General features: G+C 52.9%; 6 protein-coding genes across 6 annotated transcripts; 3 read left to right on the forward strand and 3 right to left on the reverse strand.

Moving 5' to 3' along the window:
- Window positions 1–734: 734 nt before the first annotated feature.
- MFIFM68171_07411 (MARVEL domain-containing protein) lies at window positions 735–1,429 on the forward strand (the record flags this gene model as incomplete). The annotated part of the gene is made up of 2 exons (XM_071062831.1): window positions 735–925; window positions 1,045–1,429. The coding sequence occupies 2 exons, from the start codon at window positions 735–737 to the stop codon at window positions 1,427–1,429; spliced, it is 576 nt and encodes a 191-aa protein (XP_070918932.1).
- A 736-nt stretch (window positions 1,430–2,165) lies between these two features.
- On the reverse strand, window positions 2,166–2,730 carry MFIFM68171_07412 (uncharacterized protein; the record flags this gene model as incomplete). The annotated part of the gene is made up of 2 exons (XM_071062832.1): window positions 2,166–2,375; window positions 2,512–2,730. 2 exons carry the CDS (start codon window positions 2,728–2,730, stop codon window positions 2,166–2,168), a joined length of 429 nt encoding a protein of 142 aa, XP_070918933.1.
- Window positions 2,731–2,742: 12 nt separating this feature from the next.
- Window positions 2,743–3,339, reverse strand: srk1_2 (MAPK-activated protein kinase Srk1; the record flags this gene model as incomplete). The annotated part of the gene is made up of 2 exons (XM_071062833.1): window positions 2,743–2,901; window positions 3,076–3,339. The coding sequence occupies 2 exons, from the start codon at window positions 3,337–3,339 to the stop codon at window positions 2,743–2,745; spliced, it is 423 nt and encodes a 140-aa protein (XP_070918934.1).
- A 1,177-nt stretch (window positions 3,340–4,516) lies between these two features.
- Window positions 4,517–4,759, reverse strand: MFIFM68171_07414 (uncharacterized protein; the record flags this gene model as incomplete). The annotated part of the gene is made up of 1 exon (XM_071062834.1): window positions 4,517–4,759. The coding sequence occupies one exon, from the start codon at window positions 4,757–4,759 to the stop codon at window positions 4,517–4,519; it is 243 nt and encodes an 80-aa protein (XP_070918935.1).
- A 4,103-nt stretch (window positions 4,760–8,862) lies between these two features.
- MFIFM68171_07415 (Carboxylic ester hydrolase) lies at window positions 8,863–10,578 on the forward strand (the record flags this gene model as incomplete). The annotated part of the gene is made up of 3 exons (XM_071062835.1): window positions 8,863–9,132; window positions 9,191–10,264; window positions 10,324–10,578. 3 exons carry the CDS (start codon window positions 8,863–8,865, stop codon window positions 10,576–10,578), a joined length of 1,599 nt encoding a protein of 532 aa, XP_070918936.1.
- Window positions 10,579–10,851: 273 nt separating this feature from the next.
- On the forward strand, window positions 10,852–11,410 carry MFIFM68171_07416 (uncharacterized protein; the record flags this gene model as incomplete). Its single annotated transcript, XM_071062836.1, has 2 exons — window positions 10,852–11,002; window positions 11,091–11,410. 2 exons carry the CDS (start codon window positions 10,852–10,854, stop codon window positions 11,408–11,410), a joined length of 471 nt encoding a protein of 156 aa, XP_070918937.1.
- Between the last annotated feature and the right edge of the window lie 1,002 nt (window positions 11,411–12,412).

Below are 12,412 nucleotides of genomic sequence, written 5' to 3' on the forward strand. Positions count from 1 at the left end.
TGACTCCTTTTCTACTTTTCCCGTCGCGCATTTCCTTCCTCATCCCATCCCGTCGCCCGCGGCCGACTTTTAGCAGACCCGGACCCCGACCGGTATTCCCAGCCACGGACAGCGACCTACTCCACCAAAAAGTGTGGGGGACCATTCTCAGCAGTGCGCGCACGCGTGTGATCGGATCAAAAACCCAATTGCTTTGCCAAGCCAACCTCTCCATCTCCACCGCGACGTGGCACACGTGTGTACGTTCGCCCTAAGGAACGAAGGCGCTTCTCTCGCCTTCACCGCAAGAGTTCTAGCGGGGAGGACCGGGAATTAAACCGACGACTCGGGGTTTTTCCCTCTAGGACGGGCACAAACGAGGGGTGAGAGGGGCATTGCGACAACGGCTTCGTGCTCCGCTGCGACCTGTGGATATCCGGTTGTGTTGCGATTGTCATTGCGATTCGAGGCCAGGAGACAGCATTCAGGCCACCGGACGGCGCCGTCGAGGGAGCTGCCATTGTAGCTGTCAGTCGAGTTTTGCGACGAGGACGGAGCCAAACGAATAAACCGAGCCATCCCGCCGACCCGCCGATTGACTACCGCCGCGCCTATCCGTGCATGAGCGGGCTCCGAGACCGAAAATCGAAGCCGAAGTTTGAAGAAGGCGCCATTTCCGTCTTAGCGAACCCTCCTCCCCCCCAAAATACGCCGTCTGTCGTCCCGTAACTCCCCGTCACCGAACCACCGCCGCCATGGCGTCCACCGTCACAAGCGGCTCGCTCGTCTACGAGCGACACGTGGTTGAGCGCGTGCACAAATACCACTGGCCCGCCGTCCAGCTCAACATCTGGATGCTCATCATGCTCATCGCGGCTTGCACCATCATTGGCGTGTTTGCGACGTTTATCGAGGTCCAGCAGACCCTCTTGCTCCCGATACCATGGTTCGTGGCCCTGTCTCCTTCCCGTTAACCCCCCCCCCCCCCCCCCCCTTCTCCAACCAGCCCACCCGATCCCAAAAACTCATAACCAAATCCCGTTAACAAATATATGAACCACCTAGGTACTTCCCCTACTACATCACCGTGGCCTCGCTCGCAGTGGCCTTCATCCTCCTGCTCCTGTGGCTCATCTTCCAGCGCCGGCTGCTGCCGAGCATCGTCATGATCGGCGGCTTCATCCTCTTCGTCCTGTGGCTGGTCGGCCTCATCGTCATCTCTATCCAGCTGTGGGGCGCCACGGGCAGCGTCAGCTCCAACTGCAACCTGTTCGTCTTCGGCGCCAACCCCCAGCCCCTCGGCCAGAGCCTCGAGACGCTCGCCTGGCTCGAGCAGAGGAGTATCTGCCAGAGCTGGCAGGCCGTGTTTGCCTTTGGCCTGGTCGGCGCCATCTTCTTGCTGTGGATCATGGTGATGGCGTACCAAGTGTTTTCGGATGATTCGACGTGACAACGCTGTTGAGTAGAAGGTCTGAAGGCGGTGCTTTGGGAGGTTGTTTTTTTTTTTTTTTTCTTTTTGACATGCTTCTTGGGATATATTTTGTCTTGTTTTTTAGTTCCCTTTTTTTTTCCCCCGGCCGCTGATATTATTTATCTTATCGGCCATCTGTTTGCGCTTGATTTCACGATGCATGGATAGACGGGGTTGGGCGGATCTGGATGTCAAAGTTTGGGTGTTGGGAGTTTATAATACCGCGATGGACTGTGCCGTAGAGTTGAAGCGGAAGAAGAAGGCTCCTCCGGACGGCAAGGCGCGGTTGATGTATTACCAGCGTCCGTAATGATAGTCTGACCGGCTGGCAGACGAGATGGTTTAGTAAACGAGAAACGCCAATCTGTGTGTTCGATAGCTACTGTTGACGCGCAGAGGGAGCAATGCAAGAGCACGATTGTTGCGCCGCCGTTATCCCATGACACGTCAAGCCATCCTCACACATCACCAAGGTCCGGCGGTCGGACACATCCAGAGGGATGCCGACTTTACCACAGCTCTCACAAAAGTGAAACTTCCGCCACAGCCGCTGCTGCTGGTTCTCTCGAGGGAATCTTCCCTTACCGTCCCGTTTCTGGAAGGGTGCAGCAACTGTTGAGCGAGAATATGGTCAGCACAAGCAGGCTTAACGGCCAGCACAGAGTAGTCTTTTTGTAATTGTACATAATAAGTGGCATATTTCGCACCTTGGGCATTACCGGTCTGTCTTGAATGTGGAAACCGACACCACTTCGGCGTCCCGTTCATCCAGCGACCGGATCTCGCGAATCCGCGAGCGCTTCTCCTCCTCATTGCTCAAAGTGACGAAGAACCGTTTCCGAATCGTGGGGAAACTTAGGCTGCCGTGCACTTTGAGCTCCACCCTGTCGCAGAGCGCACGCCGTTGAGCCATGACGAAGAACTTCTAGTTCATCTGCTGCAAGTAATACAAAAACTCCCGTGCCGAAAATCGACTTTGCCATTTGTACCGTAGCGTGGGGGAAGACGACCGATGTCTCGAGCAAGGGAAGTGTGTTCTTCCAGCCCAGCTCCGAACCAACACATTTGACCAGCTCGGTTTCTAAGCAATTCCGTGACATGTAGGCGAAGGTAGCGCTGTCTTGGGAATCGGCGAGGAACCCCGCCCACGAATTCTCCTTCTCGCAGGGGATGTGAATACACCCGCCCAGGTCGTCTTTGTGCGGCCATGCCACGACCAGTCTCTTTCCCTCGTGGTCGAGTCCGGTTGGCTGGAGGATTCTGAGGATGTTGCGGATCATGCACATGACGAGTTAATAGTGGTCGTCGCGGTGAGGTGTCTTCAGCCACTCAGAAACCTTCCAGTTGCGGAAATTGTCGATGATGTTGTGCTGCTCAAACAACTCCTCCCACAGCGCGTTGTCTCGCATCCTTGTCGACGCCTCGGTAAAGATGGGAAATAGATCCACCATCTAAGGTCTCAAAGGTCAGCGTCTCCTCGAGTAACTATGACGTATTCTTCCCTGAAATATAGCAGATAGCCTAGTAAGGGGCAAAGGTTCTAAATGGCGAGATGACAGGAGGGACCCGCGACTGTACAGAGAAGGGACGGTTTCCTGTAGAGACGTAACCGTGAAATTGCGTACCATATGCCTCAGCCGTACTCTGCGAGAGATTCCGGTACAAAAGCTGACCTCGACGCCGCAAAATCTCTCCAGGAAAGACACTAAGGTTTCGTCGCTGGGCAGGTTGAGCTTGCTATTTTTCAGCATGCAGCCCGGGAATTTGCGCCATTTCACATTCGCTTGAAGGATGACTATGTTTCCCCCTTGAAGGCCCAACTGCGTCTCATCTCGTTCCCAGTATTGAGCAGACGTGCCCAGAACGTTGAACGAGCGGCACGACTCCATCCGGCATTGCTGTTCATCTCGAGCACAATTTTGTTGACCACCACGGGCACACCGACCAAAATCTTGCTCCTGGGACAAAATGGTCTCAACAGCGCCAATTCTGTTGTGATGATCGGCGCCCAGTGGAACTTGTCGTCGTGGTTGCTAAAGGAATAAATTAATCCACCGCCGACGACGATTGCCGATGGTTGGGTTGTCCCATGGGCCATCACGAAGTGACCCGGCCCCCAGGTATCAACGATGTCCTCAGCGTTAGCCAGAAGATCGAGAGGGCGTAGATCATCTACATCCGTCATCGTCAGTCCGTATTCAAAGGCAAGAACTGGCCCTTGGAGCCTGTTACCCAGGCAGGTGAGGCTGTAAAGATCTCCATTGATGGCCCCATATCTGGTTGCTGAGTGAAGACCTAAGCCCCATAGTTCAATCCACCGAAGTGGAGTGTCGAGGAAGAACGGCTGGAGATCGCCGACATGTTCTTGGCCGTAGGAAAGAAATGCAGTGCAAAGAAGCTGGGTAGCCAAGGAGCAAAGGTGCAAACATATTTGCTGTGCAACTCGGCGCCGTTCCGGCGGTCGCCTTCCAAATGTGTAAGTGGCGATAAAATTGCTGACAGCGCGGATTTGATGCTTAGCACGTCTTCATGCCTAGGGCCTCGAAACTGATTGATCCTCAGTCTTTCCAGCAAGTCGTGCCCCAGTTTGAACTGGATTCTGCTCATTTCGATCATAGCCACACCCCGCTTGGTGGGTCGGTGGAGGACAGTGAAAGAATCGCAGCATAGACCAGCGCTCTGGATATGAGCAACAGCTGAGCAGAAGGAGTGAAGAGCATCTATTACCCTCTGGAACAGGGATGAGGTGAAAATGCCGACGTTCCCCGTTTCCGCCTGCAACGTATACGAGACCGAGGCGACCGTATTGCCTTCTCGAAATTGTACAGAGCCGTTCCAGGTAGACTTGTCTCCCGACCTGGGGAAGATACCTGCCAACCCACACAACTCGTGCAGCGGTCTGTCGGCGGGCGGTGGTGTTAGGATGCCTTCCGCTGTCGGGCTTGTATCTCCTTGGTGCTCGCACAAAAGCTGGTGCACGCAGCCCGGGATATGAAGGCCGTCTCGGAACTCGGTCCGTGGCATTCGCTCAGAGTTGAAAAACATCTGCTCTGGCTCTAGAATGATTCAGGAGGCATCGTTTGCCTGGTCTACGAGGATATTCGCAATGTCGCTGAGTTTGCAGCCGACGTCACGAAGCTCCGGGATCCACAGGTATTCCCCTTGAGCTACCTCATCAAAATGACATTTAACAAAACTCTTGACTGCCTTCCGATTCTCCGTTGCAAGGGCTGCATCAATGGACGTGGGCGGGTTGACCATGACGTCAAGGTTGGACTTGAATTTGTCGAATGGTACTGATTCCGTCATGAGTGAAAGGGCGCTCTGGAGCTCGTTCCCTTTGTCGCCATCTGTCGCTTCTTGTTCTTTCCCTTTCCCTCGTCTTCTTCTTCTTTGTCTTCTTTGTCCTCAGACGCAACTGGAGATGGGACGAATACTGCAGGCAGGTTAGAAGCAGCTTCAATCTCTCCCCTTCTCGCAAGAATCTGATCGCCAGTAGTGTTCAGCCCGGTGTGGTCTTTCTGAAGACTGTCTGGTTGCTCGTGAAACTGTTCCCAAAGCCGGTGTGAAACCTGTTCTCGCTGCTGGCGCTGAGATAAGAATCGAATTGGCCGACTAAAAGAAGCATTCAAAGAATCCTTCCGCAGATCATTCAAAAGTCTCCGGAGAAGACTATCGTGTTTGCAGATGAAACTGTCTCTGCTGAAACTCAGGATTGCGCACAAGTGTGTCTGCTGGATGCTCGCGAGCATCGGTAAGCGAGGAATAGTTGTGGAGGATTCCAAGGAAATTTTGGATATTATCGAGGAGCTTCCGGGGTAATCTGACTCGGTATCAGATTCCTCGGGCATTCGCAAGTTCTCTCTATCCTTCTGGCTCTGTGCCTCGATCTTTTTTAGGGCGTGTCTAACCCCCGCTAATGTGCATTGGTCCATGAGAGAGGCTAGGTAGAGGACAACAAGGAGGATCTGCAGAAAATCAGTGATAGCTCATCGACACAACAATATGGAGAAAGCAGCCGTCATTCAAAAACTAAGGGCTCGGTACTCGCCATCCAAAAGAGTCAAGATACCGCAGCCTGGAAAAACCAACCTCGTGTCCAAACACCCCGCGCAAGAATGCGCCCTGAGGAAAAGGGCCGGCTTCCGGCCTCCATACATCACGACCCCCGGAGCCCCCCCCCTGAAACGGCCCAATAAACCAATATCACCAATAAGCACTCAGTAAGAGCCGCAATAAAGAGAGCCCGATTATGGCTTGGCGAATTGGAGTGCTAGTGACCGGCCAATGCCTGCCAGACTACTAATAAAGACATCACTGGTCACGTCGCTTCCACAATTTGAAGGCCTTGCAAGAAGAACCTTCCGATATCGTGGAAGCAAAGTTGCACCCGCTGATATCGTATCATTCACGTGGGCCAGTCGAAGCAGCTCGGACAGTAGAACGACATGTCCTATCCAAAATCCGTGGCCACGTACCGCCGCGCCGTATATCGTCCAGGTTCGTGTTGGCTAGATGATCACTGCCCTCTGGGTGCCGCACCTGAGCTTCACTTTGTTGGCTAGTATGTCGATCAGAGTCCGCATTCGAATAACGCGGCAGATCCGGTTGTCACGCTGGTGTTTGCTGCTGGTGATGAACTCCAGATCCTCTGATAGCATCTTGTGTAATCACCAATCAGCATCGTATTTTTCCAGAAGGACAATTGACTTCATTCAAACATACCCCAGCAGATAGAAAAACCTTCCTCGAAAAGAGGAAGCCAAATCAAAACAGCAAGGACCTGGCCATACCCCCACTGGGAGTCCTGATATGCGTCTCCTGTTGCTTGCTGAAGGACGAGCCGCATCACTTGTAGGTACAGCAACAAGATGACACAGGTTATGCTCAGAAGGCACACTGCAGGGATAAACAAGACACAGCCGGCAAATCTGCGAGGGCGCATATGAAGCCGCCGACACAAGCCAACCCATTGACTTCTGATCAAGCGCCACAGCACCATCATTACCCCGTGAAAAAAGTATAACAGCAAGAAACCGATAACGGGGACCACGATGACAAGTGACGAGAATAAGATCATATAAAATCGGATTCCATGGCCCTGGAGCGGCCCACCCCTAACGCTAAATTGCGCGGCCGGATAGTCCCTCTTCCGTTCACACAAGCTGGTAAGTTCCCTTAAAACCTGCGACCCTGAGCTTGGATATTTTTGGATGCATTTAATAGCGATGAAACAAACCAACACAACATTAAAGTAGAAGCGGGTAAACGTCGATTTCCACGATTTGGGCCCACTTGGATCAGCTAGTATGAAATGCCGCCTGGTCACTGAACTAGCCTTAGAAATACACAACTGATACGTGGCCAACACATCAGCAAACTCGAGCTCTGCGACGGGCGAGAGCTGAGTGGCAAGCCGGACGACCAATGCGAGCATGATGGAGACTCTGACGAGCAAGTTTATCTGGTGATGGCGTGCTGCTAGCCGCATCAGGCCTGTGACCCAGGGACTTTGGTTTCGGAAGGCCACGGCGTCCAGCGAGAAGAAAAAGTCCCTCATGTCGTGGAGTCGGGCGTCGCGGATGAACAAGCCAGAGGCCAAAACGGGCCCGAGGAGGATGGTTGCGACACCTTGGATGAGGTACGAGATCATGGTCCCGATGCCGGATATATCGGGGTTTCCCGTCCCATATACCAGAAGGCACACCGAGTCGCAGGTCGTGACGAGGAGAGATATGTTGTAATCTTGCCCGCTACTCTCCACGTGATTGATCAAAGAGCTGCGATCGTGGAAGACACAATGGTCTTGGGTTTCTCCAGGAGGGAGGGGAGGCTGATCGCCCAGCTGAGCCATGCAAACAGCGATGAACGGGAGTATAGGAAGCCATTGGAAGAGTTTGAACGCTTGCATTTTCTCTGTACATGAATTTGTGGTAAACTGAAGAAAGAATACAGAAATGAAAAGTACTTTTCTTTTTAAACGCAATACGTTGATTGACGGTTATATGTGGCCGGACTTTGTTCGTGTGTGGGAGGGGCGGTAGAAGTACCTAGGGAGTTTATGACGCCATTTTGCAGTTGATAATTATGTGAGGGATACCATTGGACATGCCTGAATTCCCTCGGGATTTGCGTCCAGTTGGGCAATGCCACCTTGAATAATGCTAAGCAGGTACCTTGGGATCGTGCTGCACGGCTAGGCACCAGTATCGCAGTATTAGTTTCGCTTGGTCATGGTGGGGTGTCACAAGCCTTGCTGCCACGTTACCGTCGCAGCACAAGCGTTCGACACGAGATATAAATCTCCTAAACTCGAAGCCTAGTACTAGCTAGCGACTAGACTCCAGAAGGCCAGGGGCAAGGATGGGGACGGCGATACAGTACCTCTAGCTCACTCAGCTCACCCAGCTCTCCCGTCACGTTACCTCAGCTCACACCTAGCGAGCCCATACCGTCGGAGCTTACCTACTAGGTACTTTGATTCACTTGTTTGTCTGGATGAGCCGTAGCCCGAACACAAATATTACGGAATGACGAATCTGTCATTCCGTTGAGGGCAAGTTTTGTGTGGAAATGGTTGACAGAATTGATCCAGCCTTCCTCTGTCTCCCCATATAACTTTTGTCGTCACAGTCCGGAGTTTTGCAGTCCACTTCGCTCTGTGACGTGGTTAGGGGTGTGGTCCGCCGGCCAAGGTGGGTAGATTGCTCCTTGATGGCCCACTGAAGAGGGGTTGGGTGTTCTAGATGGATTGCAGACTTCGATCATTCTGCCTTTCCACGACCGAGAGGCACGACGAGCAGTATAAGGGTAACAAAAAGGGGCAATGAATGTCTTCTTACTTGACATTAAGTGTGGAATGGTATCACAGCCGCGGCATATTGTACAATGAACTCACGATCGCTTAGGGGCCGTTCTGGACCGTATTAGACACTAAGTGCATTAGGTAACGTTTAGATGACAAAACTTGTATCATATCCAGCAGGTGGCACGCACTTGCTCGTGGCGAGGCCGCCAAAAGGACAAGTCCCTTTGGCGCTATATGAGCATCTCCAGTCAGCGACACTGTCCCTGGCAACCGCAGGCATCTAAGTGCATCAAGAACACGACTTGAGTCTCCTACAATGAAAGCTCCACGTCAGTCTTGCCTAACGACAACACTCAATTACCACCTGGCCAAGGCTTATCTCCAGATGGTTATATCCCGTATCCCGCCTTACCCGCAAAAGGGGTTAACTCAGCCAAGGGGTGGAGATTAGCCCCGTTTAGGCTGAATATGGCTCAGCAACCGTTGTGTTTTGCACTGCCGTACCATAATTGGGCGTCAAAATTGACAACCCGGTTTCCGGGACATATCTCCCCTTACATACGTTCAACTTTGACTATACAGTTTCTCAGTTGCGTCTACCGTCATGGCTCTGCGACAAGTTCTCTTTACACGGGTCTTAGTCCTGTTCCTGCTTGTTTCCACCGGTGCACTAGGGATCACACACACCGCCTCTCTCGATTACGGGATATTCGAGGGCTCTTACAACTCGCAATATAATATCTCATATTGGCAGAAGATCCCGTTCGCTGCTCCACCGGTGGGAGCGGGGAGATTCCGCGCACCCCAGCCACCCCAGCCCGTTGAAAGGGTTTACAACTCTACTCAACCGTTCAGCGCATGTCCGTCACGGGATGTAAGTGTACCGAAGGCCTGCGGAATCTGCTCGTCTCGTTTTCTAATCCCATTTCTAGACTGGGTCAGAGGACTGCCTGTACCTTGGTCTTTACTCTAGACCCTGGGCAGTTGGCCAAGCACTGAAACCTGTTGTGGTCAATTTTCATGGTGGTGGATTTGTCTACGGTGGCGCCTCGCTTTCCATGCCGCTCTCATGTTTCCCGGTCTTGAATGTTTCCGAGTCAACTGATATCCTTTTCGTGCACCCAAACTACAGGATCAATGTCTTCGGGTTTCTGCCGGGTAAGGAAATTGCCAGGGATCCGGAATCGGATCTCAATGTTGGGCTACTAGACCAGGAAGCCGCACTGAAGTGGGTGAAGAAATACATCGCGCACTTTGGTGGTGATCCAGATGCCGTCAGCATTTGGGGGCAGTCGGCAGGAGCCGGTTCAGTCCTTGCGCAGATGATCAGTCACAAACACAACCCGCCCCTATTCAACAGAGCACTGCTTTCAAGTCCGTATTGGCCCAAAACATACCAATACGACAGTCCGGAGGCGCAGGACCTGTACGACAGGATGGTAAACCTTACCGGATGTGCTGGCCCCGAGAGCCTTGCGTGTCTCAGAAATGCATCTCTTACGACTCTCCAGGCCGCCAACACGATAATCATTGGCAGCCACACGTACACTTCATCACAGTATGCCTGGGCGCCCGTCATCGATAAGACGTTCTTGCCAAAACCTCTTTCTGCACTTACACCGGCTGATGTCAAGGAGCAAGTCGCGTTTGGCATGTACAATACACGGGAAGGCGACTACTTCATGCCCCCCGGCCTACGTGAGCCGACAAGCTCTGCAACCCCACCGTTCAACAACAGCGAGGCGTCTCTGGATGTATGGCTAAGGGGTTACATGCCAAACTTTGACCAGGAAGACATAGAAGCCGTTAAACGTCTCTATCCCGTCAAGGGAAGCACCGAAAGACTTCTATATAACGACACCTTCACACGAGCCGGTCTCATTTACAGAGACAGTGTATTGGCCTGCCCTGCCTTCTGGGCGGTTGGACTCGTGGATGATTCAGGACACGGGTGGATTGGGGAGTATAGCATTCCGCCTTCCAATCATGCTTCTGATACCGCCTGGGTATGTATTTTCCTTGGTTTCTGAGAAATCCGGCGTATCGTCCACTAATGGCAGATCAGTGGTATCTGCCCAACCAAGTTCAGCAATCGGACCCGCTTCATTATTATGGCTTTACTGGGGCTATCGCCTCGTTCCTGATGAGCGGAGATCCGAATGAACTCAAGTTGACTGACGCATCCGCCCGCGGCGTGCCCCCGTTTCAATCCGGCCGAGAGTTTGTCGTGACACTCGATTCTTTCGATCAGGTCGAGTACACAAAGCTGAAAGAGCGCTGCGGTTTCTGGAAACGCATGGCCCCAAGAATTCCCATGTAGAAGCTGATAGAAGATGCAACTTCGAAACAAACGGAAGAATCATTTTCGAGGGCGCTCGAGGATGATGACATAATTAAGCCGTGGTTGGCCGTGATGGCTCCTGGTTTCAGTTTGCCCACGTGCCTGATGATGTAACGGCGTCGCGTAATTACCGCCAAAATTCCAGTAATCCCCGCAATCCCTTTTTCATTGCGGGGGGACTAAATCTTCTGGGACAAGGCATCAAAACATCGACCATCACCTGGATAACACTGTCGAATCCGATTTGGCACCATGTCAGCGCAGGACTACTACAACCAAGCCCAAGGCTACGGCTACAGCAATAGCGGACAGCAGAGTTACGATCCCAATCAAGCGCCGCCTCCAAACTACTATCAGCAGCAGGTTTGTTCCGCCCAGAGGCGTCTCCAGACACAAGGACCCCGTTCTTAGCTTACTCCGCCCTCTCTTGCGCAGAACAATCAAGGGCCCCCTCAGCAGCACCATCCCTACTCTTCCGCGCCACCCGGCAGCTCTTACAGTCACCCGCAACACCAGCCATACGGTGGCTTTCCGCAGGGGAATCCGCCATATGCACCTCCTCCCCAGCAGCAGCAAGGCCCACATCACTTTCCCCAAACCCAGGGCCATGCACAGGGGCAATATCACCAGCCACAGCATCATGGACATCACGGCGGTCAGCCCATGTCTGGGCCAGCTCCTCCGACGCAAGCCGGATCCGGCCAACCGTCGGGCCTCCCCGCTGGCACGGGTCACGGTGGCGCTCTGGCAACGGCTACGGGAGTCCTTGGCAGCGTCCTTGGTGCAAAGGCAGAACATGGTTTCGGGCTGAAGTACGTTCTCTGAAAAATCCTCCTTTCGCCCCATAATTACAATCGAGCATTCGCCTGGCTTAGGCCAGCCGCGTACCGATGTAATGAGAGTATTGACGTTGATGTTTGTCACAGGCCGAGCAAGGAGAAGAAGGATAAGAAACACAAGGATAAAAAGGAAAAGAAACCGAAGGGAGAAAAGAAGAACAAGCACAAGAAGAAAAAGGATGGCTCTGACTCGAGTGATAGCTCAGGCAGTGACTCTGATTAGGACCTTTGTCTTGCAAACACTCATCCCTAACCCTAAGGTGAGGATTCTTGATAGCGAGATAGCGAGGTTGTCAAGTTCACCGAGCGAGGAATCCTGTGTTGTCATTTGAAGTTTTGCATGTAGCAAACGAGACTTGGGTCGCAGGGTCTGCTTAACAGCGGCACGGTAGCTTTTTGCTGTTTCAGGCAAACTCAGGGTCCCTCAAAAGGTTTCAAAGGATGAGTAGGCACCCCGTTGATTGGTCGAGTCGGTAGTGCGGGGGATGTTAAGATGCGAGCGCAGCCCCGTTTGCAAACAGCGCGAAAATCTGGACCGGCCCACACGGACTTCACCCGCTAAGGTACTCAACACCGCCCATTAGTAGTACACTTTTATGGCGCGTCTCCGGGGCCTAACGACATTTTTTGCAAGGTGACAAGTGGTGCTCCAAACAAAGATGGGCGGGAATCACCAAACCGGCGTTTAAGGCTTGGCTTCCATTGGGCAGATGAAAGGGGCACCTCTCTTTAGCGCCAGCCGGCCCCTGTTTTGGGTCAGCGGCAAGAACGGACACAAATGCGGGGGGAGGCGGCGCTACCCAGGAGGTGGCTTACCCCGGAGGCGTCTATTGCTACCCTGTCGAACAAACAAGGCTTGGCCTAGCTCGAATGAGAGCTCTCGACACTCGGGTTGCTAGGGTCGTCACCAATTGCAGGAAGGCTTCCTGATACTCCAATTGCTCCGTATGCTCAGACACAAAACATCTAACAGG

Source organism: Madurella fahalii, assembly GCF_045866475.1.
Source record: "Madurella fahalii IFM 68171 DNA, scaffold_4, whole genome shotgun sequence".
In the NCBI taxonomy this organism is placed as follows: Eukaryota; Fungi; Ascomycota; class Sordariomycetes; order Sordariales; genus Madurella; species Madurella fahalii.